Genomic DNA, 27807 nt, shown 5'->3' with positions numbered 1-27807 from the left:
TTTAATATTTTCAATAAAGTTTTTCTTGCTTTGAAAAAAAAAAAGAAAAAAGAAAAAAAAAAACCCTTTACTTCATTTGGGAGGTTCCCTCGTCGAAGTTGATTGTAACAAAGGTTTATGTCGACAATAGGTACTTACTTGAATGGTTTGATTGAAAAGAGGGTTAATTTTAAGGTGATATAATAAGCGGTGAAGATGGATTTTGATTTACGATCATCTTTTCGAGACATAAAAAAAGAATTTTCTTGAAAATTCACATTCAGATGACATTTCATTTTAGTAAGGACTGTATGTAAAATTAAATGATAATGGTTTATAATAGGGCAGGAATTAAATTGGAAATAAATTAAATGAAAGGGGTTATAATAGAAAGCCATCGTAAATTACAAGAAATTGGCATTTATAATAATTATTAGTTTTCCTACCTGTTTGACGGCGGCGACGTCGTCTCGACCTCTGCGGCATTCGCCCGTCCGCCCCCTTCCTTTCTATAAGTTTCCGAATCCCCGGGGGATAGCGGCTCGGACTCCTCGGCCGCCGGTCAACCCCACTGCCCTCGGCTGCCGCGTGACGTCCTCCCCTAGCCGCCTACCCCTCGAGTTCGTTGGCGGCCGATAGATCCCAGATCTAGGAAGAGATCGGCGAGAATACCATGTCGATGTCCGATTCCGACTCGTCCTCCCACGGCGGAGATCAGAAGACCTTCCGCCAGATCAGCCGAGACCGTACGATCTTCGTCTTTGCCCCCTTCTTTACCGTTTGTTGTATTTGGCCTCTTTTCTCCTTATTTGTGACTCCGGGAAATTGATTTCAAATGTTTCGATTTTATGGAAACAAAGGCGTAGATCGCCTCCAGTAGTAGAACGGATTAAACGGTGGAAAGCTAGGATCTCGCATAGAAACTGATGACCTTCGTCAAGTTGGTCAGAATGTGTGGCCGGTCTTGCAGTGGAAGATAAATTTATGCACCTTCTTCTGGCAAAGATTTGGTGATGTTCATTACAGAGAAATTAACGCCTGTTTTCTTGTGACGATAAGATAATTATACCAATTTGAGATTCTTCTGATCTCCCTAGGAAAATTAGCTAGCAAAACATTGGTGATGAGTTTGTGAACTTCTGATGGGTGTAGTTTCTGGGACAATCTGGCTGGTAGTAGACTCAATAATGTGAGAGAAAACACGGGATTTGGTGAATCCCTTCCTCCAAATTGGCTTTTTGTTTGGATACTGTACAATTACCCGAAAACTGTCACTTGCTTGTATTGCTATCGGTAGCTCTTCACTTGAATGGAACGTTGCAAAAAGTGCCAAGTAGATCTACAAGAGAAAAGGAAGTGCACTTTTAAGTTTTAATAATCAGTGCTATTGGGCAATCTTTATAGGGGATGCATTGACTAGACGTCCGACTTATATCATTGCCTCAAACATTGTTCTTGAGCAGTTGCTTGAGGCTAAACAATCTTAGGGATAAAAGAGCATCGGGATGACTAAGGTGTTATCACCTAGACAATAATGAGTACAAACATGCTAGTGTTGTCCTTACTTGCATCTGATTCATAGTTCACTATACTTATGATTCTTATAGCATAGTGTTAGATAAGGTCGATTCTATGGTTTAAAATATTGCTTATACTGGTTGGTATGGGCTGGTATCTGTCAATTTGACTGCCAATGGGGACATCGACCACGTGATTTTCCCTGCTTCTATTAGGTATGGATTCTTCTGTTTGACATGTTCATTGTGTCGGGCTTGTTGAGCATGAAAATAGACCGGCTAGTGTATATTTTTTTTAAATAATGACAGTTTTTACACAGTTGTCTTTTTCTTTCTGTTTGTTTCTCTCTCTTTTTCCCTTGTCTAACTTCTATGCACAGCCACTGCTTCCTCCTCTTTCCTGCTGCATCGCTGGGCTTCCTTCTTCCAGCTATGACACTGTTGCCTATTTCCCTTTCCTCTTCCTCCACCATTTCGTCTTCCATCCTCCTCATGTTCCTCCCTCACCTTCTCTTTCTTCTCCTCCATTTTCTTGTCTTTCTTCAGTTGAACCTATACCAATCATCACGAGGGCATATAAGTAACAAGATTGAGTGGACACGATTGGTAAAACTGAGATTGACCTACCAAAGGTTGTGCATGTGACAAATAGGATTATAAACTTGTGCTTTAGTTAAATAGCAATAGGATCTGGGTCTGTTATTTAGGACAAAGATTTTATATACTAGTCTGATTGGTATATATAGTCCATATACGCCGCTTCGACCAAGTACCAATTCCAAAAAGTATAACTTGATATTTCTGTATATACAATTTATTATATATATTTTAATTGATTTAATGGTACTGGGTAATATAGGTAGGTGTACTAGTATCATATTCGTACTAGTATAAATCCACTGTTTTAAATGTAAAAAGAAAGAGAAAGAGAGGTAAAGTCGAGATGATACAGTGAAAAATGTGAAAAGAGGAAAAAGGAATCAAAGAAAGTGGAGAAAGGCCATTAGCGACTACTAATCTGATGAAAAGACTTTTCTTTCACTGACAAAATTTTGATAAAACTCTCTAGATTTTCTGCAGCTCTTCATTATATGCTGATTTGCCCCTACTTTTACTATACACGAATTAGATCAGTTGTAAAATTATGTTTGTTTCTCTTGTATAATTCCCTTTTATGGTTGCCTTTTCATCGTCAACTGATGGGCAATGATATTAGAATATGACATGCTTTCGTAACTTCTATAGCTTACCATTTGGAAAAATTGTAACCTATATAAGTATGGTTGCATGTAAACTGTTTTCCTTGAATACTATAATAGTATAATGATCGTTGTACTATTTGCTTCTCTACTTTATTTTATAGAAAAACTGGACCTGTGTTTCTTCTGCCCACTTAGCTGATAGGCCACTGGATAAGATCCAGCATGGATTTAGGAAGACTGTGTACTTTCACAATTCTTCATTTCCAATGAGTGATAAATTCATCTCCAACTTTATTTCTTTTCTGTTTTATGGATAAAACAAAACTGTCACTTTTTTTGGTTATTTTCATTTAATAAAGTTTATGTGGCCACAATAGAATGCCTACTTCATATGTGTGCCTTCCATTTTGTATTGCTTTATTGCTTCTTATGATCATTCCTTAACTCAATTCTATTAGGGTTATTGTATGAAATGCTACGGACAACCAAAGTAAAGGACTCAAAATCGACATGGAAGGTATTTATTGGCATGGGGTTTCCATTTCTTTCTTCTGCTTATTTATGTTTTGTACTTCATATACAGAGGCTAAAACGGTCCATGCATTTTCTGGGTATCAGAGGCTTATCTTTACCATTAGGACCTTGAAATAATTTGATGCAAACTCTTCAGCTTTTGATTCATCTTTTATATACTTGTGTATCCATGTATTCAAATGTCTGTGCTTATTATGCATGCATGTTTGCTGAATTGTTAAGACTTAAGACATCTTGATTTTATACTTGTTTGGAGGGGCTGAAGCACATTGAATTCAGAATGCCCCATTTCTGACTTATCTGTTCATTACATGAAAAATTCTAGAGAGGCATCTCATCTCTTTTGCCTTTTTTCTTTTTCCTTTGTGGAGAAAATTTTGTTGTTACTTAAACCTAGGTTTTTATTAAAACTAAAGTTATTAATCGTGTCAAATACAATCCATTAATTTGATTGTGAGAGAAAAGACATCGAAAGATTCTTTTGGTGAAAACGAAGGATTGGATAAGCTTGTCAAATTAGGCAGAATTGAAGTATGCTTGACAAAATGCCATTGATCAATCTATTAAAAAGTAATTCTATATAATATTAAAATGGTTGCAAAACGTTTAACAATTTGGTCCAATGGCAAATTTAGCATGCAGTATTAATTTGGTTGCTTCGTTTCTGGTTTCAAGTGTTAATTCTCCAGTTACTATTAGAATATTAGAATTGCATTTTTTCATACTGTTCAAAATAAGAACTGCTGTGGCCAATTGAATATAGCGCTAATGGGGGGAAGTATTAGAAAACAGAGAAAAAATAGATAGAAGATTGATAAAAGAATGCAGATTTGGAGAAAAGAGTGGGAGAAGGATGCCTCTTTGCCAATTAGATAACCTCATATCTGTCCCAATTCGTATCAGAGAAAGTTTTTGATCCTAGACAAAAATGTGTTTTTTGTATCCCCTTCTATCTTTTCTCTACTTTATCTTGTCTTTCTCTTCTAATTTTTTTTTAAATGGGGATGACCTTTTTAATTTTGAACTACCATAACTGCTGAATAGTGCAAATTTATGGGCAAGGCAAACAACAAGGTCCATGTCCGTTTTTGTGTTGAGGCTATTTCAAAACAATAGAAATTATGTAAGGTTTGAGATATGCTCTGATCACTAAATTCTGAAGACGAATTTGAGAAACAATGACTCTCAAATAACATATATTAAAGTGTGGATGATCAAATTAGGATCAAATTAGTTTATTCGTATAAATGTACTGGTTGAGTTGTAGGTCTAAGGTTAGATCATCTTTAGTGTTTTCCTATTTGAGTTTGATTGAGTTGTAATTCAGGATTATCTGAATCATTAATATATATGCTTGATTATTTGCATTTTGTGCTGATTAGAGAAATGATAGTTTCATGTTTTTTTAAAAGTGAATTGATTTAGGAGTCAACATAGGATAAAGTGGCTTTTTAATCAGTACTCTATTATTTCGGCAATTATAGATCTCAATCTTTCCCCATAAAACCTAGTTTCTTTTGGTAAAAGGTAAAAATGTTAGATCACTCATATTTTATTAAGATATCTTAAGGATGCTTCATTTAAGAAAAAAGTTATAACAAGGATGCTTTTTGAAGTATAAAGGTTGTTTAAGGTTTTCACCAATGCAGGATCATGGGGAAGTCAAATAGACTTGGCCTTACCCATGCAAGCAGAGAGGTCCTGAAGTAGTCAATATTTACCATAAACAAATTCAATGTTAGTTTACCACTTTCATAATAATAGTCGCTGACAGTGGGTCCTGCCACCTAGTTATTCTAATAGGGTTCTGCCGCCTAGTTATTCCAAGTAACATTATTTATAATGCAAGTGATATTGTTCTGGAAAAAGCTACAGAAACAGTGATTTAAAAAACACTAAGCGCTAAAATATAAAAATATATAATATAATTAATAAATATAATTATTTAAATAAAAATATGATATTAAAATAAAAAATCTTACAGAATCACAATATCATATTAACAAAAAATCTCAAAATTTTAAAAAATAACAATAATTTCAAATAAATAAAAATTAGCAGTATTAAAATCAAAATAAAATATTATTAATCTAATAAATAAAAAAATATTGTTACTAGTATACAGTTAACAGTATACTGTTAATATACTGTTAATAGTATACTATCGAGTCAATGTGAGAAGAGGGAGTAAGAGTAATAGTAGTGGCAGTGAGAGCGGGAGCGACGATAGTGGCGAGCAGCGATAGCGGCAGCAGCGAGCAACGATAGTGGTAGCGAGGGCGCAGTGTAAGAGTAAGACTGAGGCTACTGACTGAGAGAAGCAGCAGTGGTAGCAGCGAGTATCGGTAGTAGGAGCGGGAGCGGTGATAGTGGTAGCAGCAGTAGCAGCAGCAGCGGCGACGAGCAGCGACAGCAATGACAAGAAGTGATAGTGGCAGCGGAGAGCAGCGACAGCGAAGAGAGGCAACGACAGCGGCAACAGAGAGGAAATGTCAGCGGCAGAATCGTGAGTAGGGTTAGGGTTGGGGAAGTCGCGAGAGGGATGCTGATATCGGTGTTTTAGTTGGTTCGATTGAACCAACTAAAACACCGGAGACCGAACCAAATGTAAAACATTGGTTTGGTCGCTTGGTTTAACCTGGGCGCTCGCCCGAAGTGCCCGACACCTGGGCTCGGGCGAGCGCCTAGGCGGCGCCTCTTTGAAGTGAGGCGCTTGGACATGAAGCAAGGCGCTCGAGCCTCGCCTCGCCTGAGCGCCTAGGCGAGCGCCCGAGCGCCTATTGAAATCACTGTATAGAAAAAGCTTCATCCTCTTCCTCTTCTATCTTCCTCGGTCCTAAAAGAATCTATTTCATCCCCACTCCTTTGTCTGATACTCCACTTCCACAATAATAGTCCCTAGCAAGTGGGTCCTGCCACCTAGTTATTTTAAATACTATTGTTCATAATACCAATGAGATTGCCTGAAAATGAAAAATGTGACAGAAGAATCTTAATCCACTTCCTCTTCTATTTCCCATCCTAAAGAAATCTATTTCGTATCCATTCCTTTCTCTGAGACCACTAACATTTCAGTTTACTATGAGTTCCACCAGAGATAACCCTTGTGGCATATGTCTTGCAAGGTTGATGAACAATATGCTACCTAGAATTAGGCATAGAGTACCATGTAGCTTCGTTGTCAGAATATGAGAATATGTGGTTCCACTGAACGGGAATATGGTTCCTAAGATTATCAATCAGAGTTTAGTCAGGACAACCATGATATTCACTTACCAAACATTGACAGTTAGATTCATCTTCATGCATAGTCAACAGGGGGCTTGGCATAACAAAATATTATATTTTTCCTCTCTGTTTCTCCTCTATATTTATTTATTTATTACAAAATCTTAACACTATGGTTGATTGAAGTTAATATTTTGTAGGTACTCATCATGGATAAAATTACAGTTAAAGTAATGTCATATTCTTGCAAGATGGCAGATATCACAGAACAAGGAGTTTCATGTAAGTTTTAGCTACCCTTGAAATTATAAATTATGCTCTTTATCCTTTATCCTTTTACTAGATAGTTCGTCTTTCTTTATGGATGTCTTAAACTTTTATATTTCTCCCATTACATAATGGGCATTTGGGAAAATATCATCTTTCCATTTTTTCATGGGTCTTGTTTCTGTTTGCACCTCTTGTTTTAAACTTGGATTTATATGGTGGTATTTTCTCAGTCTGGAAAGCATACATAAGCATATGCTGCAGTAGTTGCCAAGGAATGATCTGCAACTGAGCTTTTGATCTTAAACATCACTATTTGTACCTGTGTGCTTTTTTAATTTTTTTGAAAGACATTGATCGCCTCTCCTTTATAGGATCTTGTATTCAACTGATTTATGAAACTTATTACTACAAATTTTCTTTCAGTGGTTGAAGACCTATACAAACGACGACAGCCTTTACCATCAATGGATGCTATATATTTTATTCAGCCAACAAAAGAGAAGTAATGTCATTCTATATTTCTTTTGTTTTTGTTTTCCTCATACACAAAAAGAAACATTCATGCTCTCTCCCTCGCTTTGGTATTTAAATTTTGTTTAAACCATTGATCTTCTTTCACTATTGATGCACTGAGTTGTATGCACGGATGTATGTCTTTATTAAGTGTTTTACGTCCGACTTGATTTTATGTGAAAAAGAAGGTCTTTCTCCATTTCACGAGAGTCACTCCCTCCCATAGGAGAGAAAGTGCTTGCTCATTTTCATTCACTTGTGAGGTAGATTAATTACTATCAATTTGAAATCAAGAGGAGGCCTTCTGAAACTGCTTCTACTGCTGAAAGATCGTCTTCTTTTCAGCCTTCCTTTTCTTTATCTGACTCAGAAGCCTATGCTTGTAGCTAGGAACTGTGAATATGAGCACTTCAAATGATGTATGTTAGATTATCCACCCCAGATGTTTCTTGTATGATTATCATTCACAAAATGTTTTCCATGCTTTTCAGTTAATGTTAGGATATATTAACAGAAATTATAGCATCAATTCTCCAAAAGTGCCAATCTCCAAAGTACTTTTTCACAGAACTTTGGTGCACCTAATATCTGATTACCAAGTTTGGAAATCACATTTGAGATTATGTACTAGAAATTTGTACTTAAAAAGTTTTTATCTACATTGCTTGGCATCAACCAAGAAGAAAGCTTCAAGGTGGTGATGAGAAAAGTTAAATCATTTAGCTACAACAACAAGAACAACAAGTTATAATATCCTAACTATTTGGGGTCAGCTACACGGATTATTTCTCACCACTGAGTCTTGTATAAAGCAATATCTTTACTTATTGTCATATAATGGGAAGTAGCCCAGTCGCTCAACATGACCATTGTGTTATGTCTGGTTTTCTTTTGATGTATGGACACTAAGAATATGGTGGCAAATCTAGTGTCACTTGACTGTAGAAGTTTCGGATATGTGATTTTTGTACCAATGCATGTATTAAAAGATGATTATACATGACAATGGCTTATTCATTTGGCACCGCCTGTTTTTATCAGTGCACTATTATCAATGCCTGTCTATATGGTGGGCTGCATATGGTGTTTAGAAAAGACATCCTCTGTTGTCCATCAACTTGTAACCAGCCTTCTTGAAGTTAGCTCCATTATTAGTGGTTGGTTGCACTGAAAACTGCTTCAAAACTCATTTACATGATTTCCATCAGATGTTGAATGCACCAAGCACTGTGAAAAGAATGACAGAAGTGAATCAGGTACATCTCACCTGATAAGGCTGTGTGCCCCGGCTAGTTACTGCCTGGTATGCATACTGCATGCCACAACCTCTACCGGACCAAACAAGATGAAACTGCTCTATCTATACTGGTAAACATTAGATCATACCTATCTCTGCTGGTGGTATTTTAATCCATGATCCTAACATTTGTCATGAGGTGGCTGCTAAAGACCTGTATTTGCAAGCTACCATCTAATACACCTGAAACAGTAAGCAGTGGCGGACAGGGGCTGCAATCACTTGTTCTGCATAACAGTTGGACATCTTTTCAGTAAATATGTGTGCATATCAGCTGAAATGGTTGGCTTCCAAAGTTCCAAGTAGTAATACCGACTCTTTACCTAGATTTATATGTTCAAATTCCAAAAATATAAGGAGGTTTTAAAGAGTTTTCTTTTTGTTTTCCTGGTAAAGTTGGAAAATAAGAAGCTTCAATCTTACCTTGAATGGAAATAACAGTTTTAAAAAATTGTTAAAATTTTCATTAAACAGAAATAAGGGAAAAGATTTTCCAAGAATTTAGTTTTAATATTTTCCTCAGGGATTCAATTTTCTGTAATGTTTCCATTGCATTGAAACATACTTTAAAGGCTTAAACAATCATACAATTTGTTATGCCCCTTCTGAAATTATGTTGCTTTTACCATATCCGAAGTTTGAAACTACTTATTTAAGAGTATATACTAGGGTATTGTAGCTTGATCAGCTGATCATTTATGTGGAAAATTTCTATTTTAGAGCTGCCATAACTCATAGGCGTATGACCACAATTGGAAATCAGTCTAATTTTTTATCAAAATCATTTGTGAAGGATGTATTACAAATGCTAAACAATTAGAACAAGGTGTAGGACTTGTCTTAGTATAGTGGCAATGATGAGATTGCTTGATTGACCTAGCATCATAGTTTGCATTGTGGAAACAGATTCCCTGCATGCTGGGATAAGGCTATGCACATCAAACCCTCCTTGGAATCCATTTCTGTAGTTGCTGGATCTTCATGCACTATTAATGCCTTTAATAAGGAGTTAATGGTATATTAAATCAATAGGAAAAACTTTATTTGTTGTTTTGTAATATGGCTGAGAAAATTTGACAGTGAATGGGTTATATCTCTTCTTGTTTCCATGGTTTAACCTGTTGAACATTATTCAATTTTTGTGGGTATAACATTCATGATTTATTTACTGATGATGCCTGAAATTACATTTTTAACATGGTATTGATTTGACATGCGAACTGTCTTCATTTGTATGTGCACTCATGTTCATGATTTGCTGAACATTGGTTAGTAAATAAATCATTTCATATTATCTTTAGACCTTTGTGATATTCAACAACAAAAAAAAAGAAATGTTACTTTGCCGCTACTGTCCCTTGTGCCTCATAATAGATGCTAAAAGATTAGAAAAAATTGTCTTCAGAAAACCAAAAGATATTAGAAGCTTGGTTTATTTACCATAAGGCTAATGGCGAGGTCCTCTTGAAGTTCTCTGAGTTTACCCCTTATCCATGTTCTGACCTCAGGTTGTTTGCTGTCTTTTTACTGAATTTTTTGTTTGAAATTTTGACATTTTGAAATATGTAAACATCTAAATAGCATCCTAAACTTCTACTTGTATAAATTCCAATTTCCAAGATTTTATATTGTTCAAAACCATGACTTTAACAACATTGCATATTCTGATAGCTTCTATGGTCTACTACATGCTGAATGCTTGGTTTCTTGTGCATACATATGTATATGCATATATATGATACTTCTAATATGCTACATTCATTTATACAGTGTGGTCAGGTTCCTAGCTGACATGTCAGGAAGGTCTCCGTTGTACAGAAAGTATGCTTTAAGCTAACATAATTGTATTTTTCAAACTTCAACTTGAATTTCTCAAGGTTCTAATGTGAATTTTTATCCATTTTGTTCTAGGGCATTTGTTTTCTTCAGTTCACCTGTTAATAAAGAATTAGTGACACTTATAAAGAAGGATGCTAGTGTCTTACCTCGCATAGGTGCACTGAGTGAGGTCAAAGTTATTTCCTGTTTCTCTATTTTTTGAACATATAAAGATCACCTTACTTGCTGGACATTTTAATTTATTCATCTTCATGAATTTGATTGGTGAATTTGTTGTTCCTTCCTGAAACATCTTTTTAGTTAATTTCATTTTCTTGTGATGGAATTTGCAGATGAATTTGGAATATTTTGCTATTGATAGCCAGGTATTTTTGTCACTTCATGTTCTAATTGCTTCATGTGTTACTCCCTCAGTACATTCTGATTATTGGTTATTTGGAACAATTTAGGAAATGGATCAACTGAATTTTTTATTCTTAAGATAATGTCATTGTTAAGGATGTACACACCCAATTGCCATATTTTGTGATGTGACATTTAGGGTTTTGTAACCGACCATGAGAGGGCTTTGGAGGAATTATTTGGGGAAAATGCAGAAGGTTCTCACAAGTACAATGCCTGTTTGAATACAATGGCCATTCGTGTTGCTACAGTACTTGCATCCTTGAGGGTATGGTTATTGATGACTTGATGACACTGATTAATATTTAGTGAAATGTTGTTTATAGCTGCTAGGAAAATATGAAAAGTTTGTTCAACTTCAATTGTTAATTAACAGATGTTTGTGGTAAATAAAGTGATGAAACATCTACTTCACTGATACAACATTCTGCAGCTTCGTCTTGAATTTCTGCTGATTTGTGACTAAAATGTAACTGTCTTTCCTGTATTTTGAAGTATGATTGAGTGACATGTTGGTTCCAAACTGTAACTGATGCAGTGACCCACATATTATTGAGATGGAATCTTAGAACTGTCTGTCCGGCTTTCATCATAATAACACCAATCTTGGAGTTGATGCACCTCATAGCAAACATAATTTACAAGTCTCTTAGAATTTAATGAATGAATGACAAGTTTAGGGAGTAAAGACTGATCACAGGTAGATTACCTTGGATAGCAGAGACAGGTTAGATGCAGGATAAGTCACAAAAAGTAAGGTAACATGGGCATCTGGCCTAAGAAAACATGATGTTTCCATTTGTAAAATAAATAATCAGCTCTCTTTCTATCTACTCTCTAACAAAATAAACCAAACTGTTGTGGGATATAAAGCTGTTTACATCAGCAAGAATGATATCATTTAGTCATACAACTTAAATTAATATAAAACACAAATGGTGAAGATCCGATGAACTATACTATTTAGGTGATACCTGTCCCATTTCTTTTCCTCCTGGATTCGTGTCAAGCAGATAAGACTCTTACAGATTAAAGGTCTTAAAGTCATGTAGTATTACCAATGGCAGTCAAGTGGGACTCTTAGAAGTTAAAGGGCTGAAAGTAGCGTAGTATTACTGCAGTGATCACTGTTCAGCTATCAAATATTGAAAAAACTGTTGTCTTTCTTTAATTGAATTTTGACCAACTTTAAACAGGACTACTAATACCCTATTATGTTGCAACAACAGCTACATGCCACAATACCTCAATATTTTTGTGCTTGGCTACATGGGCTTTCTTTTGTTATTAAGCTTGGTGTCAGGAAATATTCATTTAAATTAATAGAAGGTAGATCTCACTATATTTTCTCTAGAAAATTTTATTGGATTTTGCTCTGCCCCTGGGTCCACTAATCCTATTTGATTTTCCTCATCTAGCTAGAACATCTATATGTCTACTGTGTATATGTCCACTATCTTCAACAATCTTGCTTCATTTTATTCTCTTCTGGGGCTACCTTTGGTTGTTTATAAATAAAAACAGTTGTGTTGTCTTGTCTTCTCCTGCAACTTCTCATATTTACCTCGACTTTATCATCTCAGCTACATTTACTTGTACAAGTTTCTCAGCTCAGTTACATTTTGGTTCTCAATGTTTTACAACAAAATGACCTTACAATTGTCTTATAAACTTTTCTTTTAATTGTCTTATACAATGGTCTTATTATGTTAAATTTCTAATATGTGATATAATTCTGTGAAAACTGAAGCAAAACTTCACTTTATTCAGAAAAAAATACAGTATTACTCTGTATAACCCTAATCAAATAACATCCAAGTAGGTCGAATTGCACTAAGAAAAACTGAACATATATAGGATCAAAATATATGATAATATTATTTTGAAATACAGAAAAAATAGATATAAAAAACTAATGTTCTCTTATTGGACTTAGTCTGAACTCTAATTAGCCTTATAAATAGAATCAAGCTTAAACCCCGACGTCCATTATAAACAAAGCTTGTCTACAGGAGTTGTTCATGGGTTTATTATTGGTCTGTCTGTAATTGTCGTTACCAAATCTACTAAGTTATTAACAATTCCTTTTGGGTCGACCTAAATCTTCTCTTGCTTTCTTCGACATTGTAGAAATATAGTACAGAAACTAATTTTAGATTTTTTTAGTCGCCTGTTATGTTCTGTTTGTCCTTCATTTGGCACATGGTATTGGTCCTAGTCTGTTGGTGTATGTATGCCTGTCCTTGTATGTAAAATTTGGGAACAATCTCTTTGGCCTTTAAATTATGAGTTCCCAAAATTTGAATGGAATAGAGACATTTGAACTGGTTCTTTTGGAGACATTGAATCAATGCTATCCCAAATTCTGAATGTAGTTGATTGATGTTCATTAAATTATACGCAAACTAGAACTTGTTTTCTGCCAGTTTTAGAACCTGAAGTAATTCGTGTTTTTTTTTCCCAAAGAAAACTGATTTTTTTAAACTATTAAAGAAGGTAACATTATCAACAAGCTCGTCAGAGCTTAGTATACAGGATAGGAATGGGGGCCATCGAGACTTCCACACTCTATTTTCTCTCATAAGTTTAGCATGCATTGCAAGGGAATGAGCAACCTTATTACCATCCCTGGGTGTATGAGACAATACGATTAGTTGAAACTTCGACATAAGAGGCAATATATTATTGATGCAATTTCTAATAGGCCAAGGGGTAGTAGCCTCTTTCTTTAGTATCTTTATGAGACGTAGATTATCTGATTCCACCGCCAGATAGGTGATTCTTTCTTGTAAAGCCATCTGCAGTCCATTTTTAATTGCCGGCACCTCATTATACTCAGCTTCCATCTCCATGGTAGTTTTCCACCCTGCAACAGTACACTGTCAATTAATATTCCGTAATAGAAAACCAATCTCACCATTACCCGTAGATGCATCATAAGCTCCATCTGTAATTAACTTTACATAACCTGTAGCCGGTTTAATCCATTTAACCTGAAAGGAAACAGGTTGGATCTCACCCATAGGTCCTTCAGACAATTGTTTTGAATTCATCATGTACGAAATTGCTTTACAACCTGAAGTAATTAGTGTTATGGGCATATTTTTTTAATGTGGATATTTGGTGTAATATGGTCTTTGATAATTTTTTGGGTTAGGGATAATAAATTTCTTTATTGCCTTTGACCCTTTGTAACTAGGTTATGTTTCTTTATTGAACTACTTGGTTTCTCCTTTTCCTGTTGCAAATCTATATATATCTTGTATGCATAATATTTCACACATTTATAGATGTCGATATTCTTATATTTGTAAATACAGACAGAGAGGTTTCATCTCACTTATGATACTACATACTTCCCAGGAATTTCCTAATGTGCGCTACCGTGCTGCTAAGTCATCTTTAGATGTTTCCATGTTGACGACACTTCGTGATCTAGTCCCAACTAAACTTGCTGCTGCAGTTTGGAATTATCTTGCCAAGTATAAGGCTACGATTCCTGATTTTCCCCAAAGGGAGACATGCGAGTTACTTATTGTTGATCGTTCCATAGATCAGGTACTAGCTTTTCACAATCTCTAATATGCTTTCTAGCTTTAAATGGTATGGACTATGATTTAACCAACACATATATGTTACTGAATAAATAGATTGCTCCCATCATACATGAATGGACCTATGATGCCATGTGTCATGATTTACTAAACATGGATGGTAACAAATACACACACGAGGTAAGTCTGTCAATGTAGAACTATGCAGATGTAGTGGCTATCAGTTCTGTTTTGTGGGCTGTTATTGAAACTTTTTCTATTAATGTGAAGGTTCCTAGCAAAACAGGATCAACAACTGAAAAGAAAGAGGTCCTTTTGGAAGATCATGATCCAATTTGGCTTGAACTTCGTGATGCACATATAGCGGATGTTAGTTTTTGATGATTTAAATCTATTCTATAAATATTTGTTGGATGAGAGTACATAAAATTGCTACTCAATTTAATTCTCTGGCAGGCTAGTGAGAGATTGCATGAGAAGATGACAAATTTCATAACAAAGAATAAAGCTGCTCAAATTCACCATAGCTCAAGGTAAACACTTTATCTCTTGAACCTTCAGCTACTATAATTATAAATATGCTAGCTTCTTGGAAATAAGCAGATATTTCAAGGCTAAGACCTGTTTAGCTTGTTGATTTCTACAAAAGCTAACTGCTAAGCCAACTTATCAAATGATGAACATATTAGGTATGTGCAAAATGGACTACCATGATTTGTTTATAATATTACGTTATAGGGCATTACCAGCATACATATTTTGATAAGTAGTTATTTTATTTGTCTAGTTAGATTAGTTTTGCAATTCAACTAAAGTTTTATTATGAATAATGCCATCATATATGAAGTTTAAAGTCTACCTATATCTGCATAGATGTTTGAGTTAGTCAAGGATTTAATTTTTGTTGGCATGTCTCGTGTCAATACTATTTTTCCTTGGTTCCTGCTAGGATACATGTTATGCCATCGGATTTATATAGACTGGTGCAAGCCAACTATATCCAGATCGGTGTGTTGGCACGGTCTAGACATGGCATATATTGTTAGTATCATATTGACATGGTATCATATAGTCATAGACTCATAACTAACCTAAACTTCCTGAATCTTGAACCCATGAATGCTTTTGTATTGTTTATGAAAGCTATGAAGTTAAGATTGTCAATTCAAGCATGTTCATAGTTGTATTAACTATTAACTATTAACTATTAAGTGTTAACTTAGATGCAGTGAGTAACTCAGACTATTGTATACAACGAATGCCCAGATAGTTGGATCAATAGATTTTAATCTTGGTTTACGGCACTATGTACTAAATCTGTATCATGCATTGACAATGTCTTTTTCACCATGTTTGGTGCTGATGAGCTATTGTCATTGTGCTCCCTTAGCATGAAGCATCTGTTTCTGGCACAACAATTCTATTTGTTGGTATAAGCCTATTGTTGTGAAGCTGGCACATCGCTGCTTTGCGTTGGCATGTTGCCTATATGCTCCTACTAGTGAAACTTAAAAATTGTAGTTTAATGCAATGTTCATTCATTGTTAATTTGTGATACAGCGGAAATTGGCTGTTGAACACTTAAATTTGATGGCCTTGATAATTGGTTTTATGCTGGAAGTATGAAATAATTTTCTAAGGGAATGAAGCATTCAACATAGGGATCAAGAGGAAGGAAGGTGAATTATTCTGCTTAAATATAATTTTAGTCGAAAAATATGATTAGTTGTTCTTCTGCTCAAGAACAAGGAAGCTGAATTCTTCTGCTTAAAATCACGTGTAATGTGAGATAATTTTGATTTATTTTTCTCTTGAATAAATTTTGTTAGTATAGGGTGTCTTTTGAATTTTATTGAACATTTTGTTGAACTTCCTTTGCTGTTAATGAATAAACAAGGAAGAGAGCCTATCAATCAAATATTTTACCCAGAAAGATTGTTTGCCAAGAATAAGTATGAATATATACCTTCTCTGAATAAGGAAAGAAGACATGATCGATTTGTGTTTATTTATGGAATGTAAATTTCTTTATTTGCCATACCATGCCACCTTGTGATTCAAACTAAAATGGCATGTTATGCGATATATTGATTTTGCTCCATAGACTTATTACGATATTTGTAAGTCTAGTGATTGCCTTCATTTCTAAGAGGGTAGCTAATTTTTTACTGAAATCTTTGATACTGTGATTAGATCTATGCTATTTGTATGTTGATCTTACCTGTGACATTGTGAAACTGTTTCCTGGCAATTTATAGGATCTCAGTGTCATTATGGGGACACCATATCTGATCCTGTTTTTTCTTCTCATTTGTAATTAGAGATGGTGGTGAGCTGTCCACTAGAGATTTGCAAAAGATGGTTCAAGCTTTGCCACAGTATAGTGAGCAAATTGACAAGCTTTCCCTCCATGTAGAGGTTAATCTTATCTCCTAAGACCTCCAAGTGATTTGTCTTTCCAGCTAACAAATATGATTTTACTTTTTCGAACAATGTTTGATATGTAATTTACTATTTCTGATTAAATAGGAAACAGTGCCAGTGAGAAATACACTGGATAATAATCATATTTCAGTGGTTTTGCTTGTCTACTTTTCTGTATGTTTAGTTTCAGAGATATTTCCTATTTTTATCCTCATTATATTTCACTGTGGTCTTTGCTCTTTGAACAAAAGATCGAGCATCTCAAATCCTGTGATAAGTGTAGCCTTTCTGTCTCTCATAGGGGTAGCTGAATTGATGTAGATAGTGAACTGGCTTTTCACTTTTTCATTCAAGTTAGTGTAACTTCTGTTGTTGAGTTTCATATTCTCGTCCTTCAGCACTTTATGAGACACAAAATTATCCTTTTAGCAAATTTTGTCCTAATTTTTGTGTACATATCTAATCCCTCTTCTCTGGTCATTTGGCTGAAATTTAGCTTTAGTTGTGACACAATTAATAGTGCTGTTATTTGGAGCATATTGCTAATTTCTAACATATTTTGTTCTACCACATTCGCAAATTTGTTACATTTCCGATAAAGGCTTAAAGTTTATCGAATCATATGCATGCTGGTTAGGACAGTTTCATGGCAGAGATCCATTAATCTATAGAACTGCTAACATTTAAATTTTTTTTTTTTTTTCATTTGACATGGTTAGCTGTGTGACTGCTTCATGCATGTTCTTTCTACTAAAGATATCTTCGACCAAACTCAAGTGCCCATTGTCTTTCCTTTCCGATCAAAAGTTTTGGCAGATCTCAAGTCATGCCTGGCGGTAGTGATAACATCGCCTAAGAACCTTGATTTCCTGACACTAGGTTGCAAAGCCTACAGCAAAAGAAATATGTAATTGCTAAATGCACCAAATCTATAAGACAACTATGGTAATAATATCTTTCATTTCCAACTAGATCTTTTTGTTGCAAATTGTCCATTCAGTGTATTAAGTAACATATTTGACTAGTGGTGCAATACAGAAGAACTTTCTAGTTTGTCCATAGAAGGCATGCCAGCAGGGTCTACAAGGATTTGTACAAATCTTAAACGCTTTGACTGTTAAAGTGGGTCTTGGGATACTTTTGGCATGGCATTGAGCTCTATGCATATGCCTTACTAGCATGGTGCAATTAACATTTATATACTTGGTTATTACCTGTATATTATGGTTTATATACTGTGTTGGGATATTGCTTCTTTGCTATTTGAGAGGCCAGGGTTTGAGTCAAGGAAACAATCTCTTTATATTTATAGGGATGGCTCCAATAAGAAGGGTTTTAATTTAACGATTTGAACACCTATTGATTTTAACAATTGATTGTAGAGTTGATCATTCGGATCTTTCAATTCATAGATGTAGATTTCGGACCTATGAATGAGGATATTTCTGACCCAGTACTTGCAAAGAAAAAGAGAAGTGACTTGGACAAGACCCACCTTAGACCTCATATTGGCAGGAGCTTCATGCACTGGATATGCCCTTTTTATATTGGTTTATCATCATTTTTGGAACCCATAGGACCATTATAGTACCAATGAATAAAGTGGTATATCGACCAGTAAAAAAACTAAGTAATAAATATGATGATGAGATTTGAATTTACCTTGACTTGAAGAAATCACACTCTCTCACAAGAAATCCATCCCATTGCAATTTGATGGTAAGAGTACGGGCAATAGGCTGTCAGCTCACTTTTTGGTGCAATTTGGTAAGATGAGAATAATGAGTAGTATACCCAGTAAGGTAAATCTACTGGCTTACCAATGGTATGGAATTAGACTGGATGAGATTGATGTATCCATGTGTTGGCCTGCAGTCGGACTGGTAAATATCAATTGGCATGAACTGATCTGATAGAATCCTTGAACTGTGGTGTCACCAGAAGGTCCAGAACCATGATGAAACTACTCTTTAAGAGTTTATTAATCAACTTGATCAAGTTCAAAAATTTCAAATGATGATGGGAGAACTGTAAGCTGAGACTTTCTCTCTGCCCAGGCTGATACAGCATTGTAAATTCACTCCAAAGAATTTTCTCTTCCTATGCTGTCAAAATTGTGGTTGGGATTCTAAAATAGGGTGCCACATCAACCTTCAGCAGTTTAGGCATTACTGACCCCACAAGGATTTCTTAATTTATGCTATTTCAGTATCATTTACACTTATTTCTTGTTTTTCAATAGATGTATGTTTCTGGATAATAACAACTGAGATTCCTGTGGACCATATATTGTAAAGTTACAAGAATAATCAGATGGAAAATTGCCTTTACATAATCTTATATACGTTTGCAGATTGCAGGGAAAATTAATAGAGTAATAAGAGAACAGGGGCTTCGAGAAGTTGGACAGCTGGAGCAGGATCTTGTCTTTGGTGATGCTGGGACCAAGGAACTAATAAATTTTTTTAGGACAAAGCAGGTTTATTATTATCAATCATTATGTGTGTGTGTGTGTATATATATATATATATATATATATATATATATATATATATGCAAGTTTCTCTAATTTGATGTCTAAAAAATGGCCATCTGCAGGATGTCAGTCGTGAAAATAAATTGCGTTTAATGATGCTCTATGCATCAATCTATCCAGAGAAGTTTGAAGGTGAAAAAGGATCAAAGTTAATGGAAGTAAGTGATACTCAATCTTTTGCATATACAATCTGCTTTCCTATGTTATCACATATTGTAGTCAAGTATTTGTCAAACTCCATATATCAAAATTTAGAATAACTTTAAAGAATAATGATGATATTTACAATGCTGAGCTATTTATGAGATAAAATGTTTATGATCTAAGCATTCAACAGTATATGAGAAACAAATGATATTGATGAGATCATGGAATTCTATGTTTCTAATTTCCTAATAAATTGAAGGATGAGAGTTTATGGGATCTATTTCTTATATGCATATAATGGTGAGCTAAATTTGTTGATATTCAATTTATTTATTTTCCAGCTTGCACAATTGTCATCTGATGATATGATTGCTGTAAACAATATGCGCTATTTGGGAGGGTCTGATACTAAGAAGGCATCAGGAAGTGGTTTCTCCCTCAAGTTTGATATAAGCAAGGTAACCCCGCCTGTGCTCCTAAGTTAATGATTATAGATTTATCCATGCAGGTGATTTCTGGTAATAACTTCTTTCAATCTATCTTCTGTCAGAAGAAGCATGCTGTAAGAAAAGAACGGAACTCAGAGGAAACCTGGCAGCTGTCACGTTTTTATCCTCTGATAGAGGTTAATTTTATCATGCTTGAACATATTAAGTTTATATTTCTGTACTTCTATGGGTTATCTTGGTTGTTTTCTCTTGTCTCTTCTCTTTTCTTTCCCTGCCTACTACCTTATATGATTTGCTGGCTGAAAGAAAATGAAACTGGTTATTTATTTATTTTCTTACTCATGAGGTGTTTTACCCAAGGACTGTGGTATCACCTGAAATGGTACAAAGATGGGTGGGACTTACCAGTCCTGATGTGGATCACTACATGTATCACCATCCATTTTGGGTGGTTGGTCCAACTCAGGGAAAAAAATAAAATAACTAAAACAGTGATAAAACAGCGATGGGTCTCGTCCAACTCAGTATTGAAAAAGGAAAAACCTAAATTAGCAACTAGGGCTAGCGAATGCGAGCCCACTTCTTGCAGTGCTGCTGCCGCTGCTTCATGAGCATTCTTCTTGTTGCTACCATCTTCTTGCAATGCTGCTGTCGCAACCGTTGTCGTTCGACATCACGCCAGCCTTCTTCTCGCCGCAGCCACATCTTCTCATGACACCGCTACGGCTGTTGCTGCCACTCGACATTGTCGCTGCTGCCATTCGCTAGTGTATCTCCAAGTATACTCCCACCTCTTCTCTTCTTCTCCACTATCTCTCATTCCTTTCTCTTCCTTCTTTCTTCCTCCTCTTCCTCCACTATCTCTCCTTCCTTCCTCTTCCTCCACCCACTTTTCCACTTCTCCTTTTTCTTCCTCTTCGAAATGCCAGTATGTACTGGTGTATTAACACATGGTACATCGGTAGTGGTCGGTATTGTACCTATTCGACAAGATTATCGAAATGGGTCTAGTGCCTGAAACGGTGATCCTTGGTTTTACCCAGTGTTTTTATTAAATTTTGAATAAAGTGATGTAGAAGCTACATACAAGGGAACTGTTACAGAAATGGGACACATCTTCGCATGTTATAGATTAGTTGAAATTATGAAGTCAGAAAAAATTCAATTGACTTACCAAGTTATCCCCTAATATGTTTCTAATATAGAATATTCTCTTTATTGTAATTTTCTTTTTTCATATTGAAGGCATTCAAATCAGAAATATAGAAAGATGTTCTGGTACTTCTGAAAATTGAAAGGAAAAACTATCAGGAGTGACAATATCATCTTTGGGACTGATCTTTTGATTTACAAGATTGCAAGATAAAGAAAGGTGTACATAGCAGTTATTATAAAATTCTTTATTGCTTGCAATTTTGTAAGAAGATCTTAAAGGACTATCAAATGGAGTAGCTGGTTGGACTGTGAAGAGACAGCGAACTTGCAAAGTATATATGCCTTAAATTGAAGATTGAATCATACATGATGTTCGTATTATGTTGTTCATCTTCATCTATTTTGCTCTTCATCTTCACTCTTGATCAGAAAATGAATTGAGCTACAAAATATAAATAGCCTTATCTGACTGGTGATGCAAGTCCCTTTTGCAGATCATACTGTTTGGCTGTGCACCAAATATTTTATATGAGGGTTAGTAATACTCACATAATAATCTCATTCATCTAGCTCTTGCATGTTGATCTAAAATGCACATGTATTATTATGATAAGGCTTATGTGTGCTTAAGCCAGTCATGAGTTTGGAAAAAAGGGAGTGCTTTAGGCAGCTAACAACCAATTCAAAGCTTTTTTCAGATCTTATAAGTGAATTTGTACTGATTCCAGAAGAGGATTAGCACATTATTGACAGTGATGTGAGACATCTTTATTAGCCAAATAACATAGGGTAGACCAATAGAACATCTGGAAGCGACCCCAACATATCATAACTCAAGTGTACTGTAAAATAAGGGATCTTGTACTGTTTTGAACCAATATGATAGTCCAGGTAAAGAATATAGTTCAGATAACAGGATTAGATGAGATAGCGGAATATAGGAACATTTGTAGACAATTGGTGGGCAGGATGATCAGGAGTGAACAATTATAATTTGTTTATGGAAAGTGAATGTGTGGATGATAATTGATTGAATGTAGACTGTGGTTCATGTTATAGATGAAAATTGCTCTGGTTGATAGTCCAAATTAGACATGGTTTGCTTATCATCTTGTGCAAGTTACAATGAATTGATAATTATCATTCCCACACTATTTTTTATTTAGTCTGGCTCAGATATACTTGCTCATCTTTGATCTTTTATTGGTCATTATCTTTTTCTGATGTTCATTCCTGTTTAAATTTTAGGAGTTGCTTGAGAAGCTTAGCAGCGGTAATTTGCCAAAGGATGAGTACCCTTGTATGAATGACCCAAGTCCAACTTTCCATGGAACTTCACAGAACACGTCTGTTCGGACAACCCATGCTCAGCCCACGCAGGCACACTCTGTCAGATCCAGGCCAACTGCGACATGGGCTAGGCCTCGCAACTCTGATGATGGCTATTCAAGGTATGAAGACAAGTGACTTAATTGCTTAGCCCATTGTCCATATTGTAGCCCTGAATGAGGCTGTGCTACATTTCGAATCCAAATGGCAGATCTGATTAGTGCTATTTGATGTTTGATCAATCTAGTTGTTAGTATGAGGGCAATGTATGTTTTATTTATTAACTGATCAGAATTTTTTCATCTGTAGTGATTCCATATTGAGGCATTCTTCAAGTGATCTTAGAAAGATGGGCCAGCGGATATTCATCTTCATCATTGGTGGGGCCACAAGATCCGAGGTAGCTCAGTGTTTACCATTTTGTGTGTCCTGAATTTACTTGTTGGATCTTGTTTTAAATTATTCTTTTCAAATGCTACTTCAGCTACGTGTAGTTCACAAACTTACTTCAAAGCTGAATAGAGAAATCATCCTTGGCTCATCCAGTCTGGATGATCCTCCCCAGTTTATCACGGTGAGTTTCTACTCGAGAAAATCTTTGTTTTGCATTTAACAAAGTAATATGATCTGAAGATATTATTGTGGTCTTGTATCTGAACTTCTAACGTGAATTCACCTTCCCTACGTGTTATTCCTAATCATACTCTTGCATGATAAAATTTATAATGCTCAAGTACAGAGAGGTAACATGTTTTCTTAGAGATACTAACTCTGCCATTAGTCAACTTCACTTGTGAATTTGTGGAGCAATTGACTCTTTTCTATGAAATCATTGCAAGACCTAATTAGGTTAGTGAACCATGTATCTCAAATTCAACAGTTCTCATTCTACCGAAGGTAACAAATTACATGGCAGTATAGGCAATGGTCGCCAACTTCTAAGAGTGCTTTTACTCTTTCTTGATCAAAGGATTTACGATACAATAACACCAAGGCATTAATGTCCCAATTATTTGAAATTGGCTACATGAATCAGTCACCACTGAGTTATATAAAAAGTCATCCTTAGGTCTTGCTCTACCTCTCAATTTAATATAGGTCACCATTGAACTATATTAAATTGAGAGTATTTAAACGTTTATTTATAGTTTTTAGTAAAATCCTTTTAGGTCATGCTCTACCTCATTATTTATGTTAATCCTCCGTCAAAGGATAAACTAAAACATTTGGAAATTGCATTGACTCTTTTCTTGGTACCTTGTATGCACTGTAAAACTTAAGACTTCTTGCAGTAACTACATCTTTGTTCCTAAGCCTTATGCCCGTGCAACTGATTCCCTGCTTGTTGAATCTATGAATTCACTGCTGATAATATGCCTGACTATATTTCTCTGAAATTGTTACTGCAGAAATTGAAACTGATGTCAGCTCAAGAAATTTCGCTGGATGATCTTCAAATATAAACCATTCACACATATTGGTTCTTCTGCTCACTGGCTGATTTTAGGTTGATCTCTTTGTTTTTTTGTTATTTATTTCACATTTTGGATTTCAGCTTCTGAAATATTATCATACGCCATGTAGCCTGCTCCAGTTGAGACTCATGGTCTGGTGAAGCAGATCAAGTTACCGACATGCATCATGTTGATGATGATACCTAATCACTGTTTATACTTCAAACTGTACACTGTATTGTCAGCACCAGCTATGCTCCAAGTGTATCATAAACATTTACTGTTTCAGACATGATTATTCTGAATGAGGTTACCTTAGTTATCATCAAACTTTTCCCATATAAATCTTGTGGAAATCCAGTGTGTTGGTTCTACTCGGAGTTCAAACTGTTTAAAAGCTGTCGGACCAGAATTAAAAACTGTATCACCAGTATGCTGCTTTTTATTTCTGGATTTAATAGAAATGATTCGGCTCTTTGGTTTGTTAACTTGAAAGTTCTCTGAGTACACGCTATAATCGATGCAGCATAACATTATGTGTTTACCTGTGGCAGATTTCTAATTCTAGTAATGTAATTGTACTTTCACGGTTTCACCAGTCATCAAATTTGAAGTGGCTTGCTTTTAGTCTGTGGTGATAATTGTATTTTTAGTATAATCATGTCTTTTGATTTTTTAATGAATCTATTAGCAAATCATAGTGGAAATCGAAGTTGCTTTCAAGAAATCGTCTTTGCTTCTTTAATAATATGCTGCTTGAATATTACATTCAAAGTGATATTGCTATTGAATGCCTCCTCTATCTTCGGTTGGACAGCGTAATCATCTTTGCATATATACAACCTCGTCTTCGTCCTACTAACAGATATTTGGTAACTAATTGGATGATATGGATCACTTCTGTGGGCGTATAATACAACTTTTGTAGGCGTTTAACAATATGGAAATTAGCCATTACCAAATCCAACCCAAATTTTAGTGTAGACCTTTAACGGGTTATTATATTATGAGGCCCGCATGCTGAGTCGAGCCAGGTGGACCAATTACAGGATGCTGGTAAAAGGTGAGGCCCACAGGCAACCAGATCGAGTGTAGGTGTCACGTTTTCTCGCTAGAAGGTTGTTAGGGACGGCAAAGCATTTCTCGCTCGCCGTCTTTTCCTGCTTGCATCGGCCGGCAGACACGGCCCTTTCCCAGCGTGCACCTACAGAGATGGAGCAACGGTCGGATCTCAAGGCGTTGGTGAAGGTGGCGGTGTGGGTGGCCATGTCTATGACCTACGCTCGCTTCGCCGCCTCCCGCTTTAAGCCCAGCAAGACCCGCTTCCTCTCCCTCCTCCCTTACCTCCCGCTCCACTTCTTCGTGCTCCACGGGGCGTGCATGGCCATGGCCATGGATTCCTTGGAGGCGGTCGGCCGGGCCGTTCTCGCCCGTGTCACACTATACTATTGTAGACTCCGCCAACACCAGATTCAGATGGTAGGTAGCGAGGTAATAAAGGGAATTTTCTTTTTCCAAATGAAGAGAAAAACAATATTAACGAACCATAAAAGTCAAATTGGAAGATAGATTTTCTTCCCGACAAGCATGAAGTGGTTCTTCTAGCAAAATTAGCCCTCCCTTAAAACATGTGATACTTTAAAACTCTATGAAGGAGGTTCAAATACCTTCCTTAGAACAAGCTACAGATTCATTTACGGGATAATAGCTCTAATTCTTCCGGAGATTCTAATCAGCACCTTTGAATTCGTCTTAACATGGATTCTCTGGATACCAAATCGTTTGGCCGTAAGCAGCAGCCTTTTACTACTTTACTGTAGTCACCTTACGAGTCATATTCTTGCATCCATAAAATAAACAACAAGCAACATCAATAGGAGCTTCTAATAGAAGAAAACTTTAATCCTGGGGACCAGAGGAAGTCTTCACAGACATTGCCACCCATCCCAAAAATCTATAGAATTTAGCCTATGGGATTGAAGGAAATAGAAAGTAGGTTTGGTCGAAGTTTTACTATGCACATCAGACCATCATATCCATCTATCATCGTATGACTCGAGGAATAAATCAATCTTAGTAATCTTACCCACAAAAACCGATCAAAACCCATCTAATTTGTTATAAGAAGAGCGCAAGGACACGTTAAGGTATGTAGGTTTAAAGTTGAGTGGAGTATCTAAAATCCATGAGTAATTAAAAGATATCAATACAAGTGTCACTATTAAAACAATGCAAATAAAGCCGTTTTGAGTTGGTCAAAAACTTTTAAAAATTATCTCCCATCCAGCTCATCTTAGGAGTGGGCCTAATGGTCTAAGGATTAAAATTTTTGACTCTCACCACATACACATATAAGCTATTCTCATTATTGAGGTATAACTCAATGCATTTAGTTTGTAAAAAGAAAATTAAAAATTTATATGTCCTTAATCCCAAGCTCCTTTATGTGTTTTAGAGGCCAAGACCACCTCCTAGGAGGGGAGGTATAAAACCCTAGGGTGATCAATATTTTATAAAAAATAATCTTCTTATATATATGTTAATATCACGAAGGACAAATTGTGACATTCATGTTACACTTAAGGAGTGTAATGACATAATGGTTACGAGAATAATTCTACTAGCTTGCAAAAGAAGAGATCCTCGCCAAACCCTAATTCTATTAGTAATCGTCGTCATGGCTTGCTCATGTAAAGGAGATGATACCTTTTAGGAGCCACTACAATTCTAAGATACTTGGAAGGAAAGGTATCTTCGTGCATGTTAAACTAGTTATAGATATTATTCTTTGTATTTGGATGAGTAATTCGAAGGAAATAGATATCAAATTTTTGGACATTAATTTTAAAGTTGATAAGGGATTCAAACAATTGAAAAATTTTGATAACATTATCACAAGAGGTTTTATTGGCTTTAAAATAAAGAAGAATGTTATTAGCATAAAGTAAATTATACAACTTGTAAAGTAGAAAGGGGTAATTTGGTCACTACAACAAGTTTGATTCAAGAAGTATGACAATAGTTGAGATATAAGGATAAACAAATAAGGGATCCTCTTGTTTAATACCTTGGTGACCTTTAAAAAAGTGAGATGTTTTGCTATTGATAAGATAAGCATAGTTAGGAGAGGTAATACGAGCCATAATCCAATTGGTTAGAAAAATCAATAATTAAAAAAAAAATGATCACCCAAGATAGATCAAAATAAAAGGATTTTTGGTCTTCAAATTACAAATAAAATGAATATTCTTTTAAGCAACTAGAATGTTATTATGGATGCTACACTTAGATAAGAAGAGAGATTAATGAATCAACAAAAGGCTTTATACGATTAGCAACTTGATAAGGATCCAATAATTCGTGTGGCATGGATTGTTGTATCTTGGGATAAAAATAATATAGGTCTTAGTTCAATCCGAACATAGAGATAGTATGATAAATCCGTCGGAAAGCCTTAGTCATAGGATTACTAAGGGTATCCCAGTAAGTTTTGTAGAATTTAATTATAAAATTATTAAGGCTAGAGCTTTTACCATATCAAGGGAGGAGAGGGTAGAGAAAATCTCATTGACTTGGTAAGTAGGTTTGCCTCAATGGTACCAAGGCCCCAACCTTCTATTCCAGGCCAATTAGGAGGGATAGAAGAGGAAATAGAGTTGTCATTCCATAGCGAGTAGTAGAAAGAAACAAACAAACTCTCTCATTATAAAATTTTGATAAGTGATAGACCTACTAGGTAAGGATAAATGATTGATCAAATTAGTATTGTGGAGTATAGACACAAGAGTATGGTAATACCTTGTCTTGGCATTCTCTTGACCAATCCATTCGGTACTTCAGATTAATCTGACGGGTGAAGCAGTCAACTGTTTTTTACAAGCATGTGAGATTAGTTAGTTCAAGGTGTGAGAGGCCATTGGAGCAATCCTTGGCCTCAAGCTTAACAATTTGTTGTTGAGTGAAGCCATCCATGGAGGT

At 35.6% G+C, this 27807-nt stretch overlaps 1 protein-coding gene across 2 annotated transcripts; it reads left to right on the top strand.

Moving 5' to 3' along the window:
• The first annotated feature begins 414 nt into the window (after nt 1-414).
• Nucleotides 415-24317, top strand: LOC135643258 (SNARE-interacting protein KEULE-like). 2 transcript variants are annotated; one of them, XM_065159997.1, is made up of 22 exons: nt 416-725; nt 3157-3215; nt 6661-6742; nt 7154-7232; nt 10311-10361; nt 10452-10548; nt 10712-10744; nt 10921-11049; nt 14145-14339; nt 14432-14515; nt 14606-14704; nt 14792-14868; nt 16657-16753; nt 19113-19238; nt 19358-19453; nt 19784-19900; nt 19993-20067; nt 22295-22497; nt 22685-22775; nt 22860-22949; nt 23785-23882; nt 23960-24317. In XM_065159997.1, the coding sequence occupies exons 1-21, from the start codon at nt 653-655 to the stop codon at nt 23836-23838; spliced, it is 2007 nt and encodes a 668-aa protein (XP_065016069.1). In that variant the 5' UTR covers nt 416-652; the 3' UTR covers nt 23839-23882; nt 23960-24317. The 2 variants fall into 2 exon arrangements, with proteins under 2 accessions (XP_065016070.1, XP_065016069.1); XM_065159998.1 differs by lacking the exon at nt 10921-11049 and having other exon boundaries at nt 415-725.
• The last annotated feature ends 3490 nt before the right edge of the window (nt 24318-27807 follow it).

Source organism: Musa acuminata, chromosome BXJ3-7, assembly GCF_036884655.1.
Source record: "Musa acuminata AAA Group cultivar baxijiao chromosome BXJ3-7, Cavendish_Baxijiao_AAA, whole genome shotgun sequence".
In the NCBI taxonomy this organism is placed as follows: Eukaryota; Viridiplantae; Streptophyta; class Magnoliopsida; order Zingiberales; family Musaceae; genus Musa; species Musa acuminata.
Note: the sequence above shows the minus strand (reverse complement) of the source record. Positions and strands in the feature narration are given on the sequence as shown.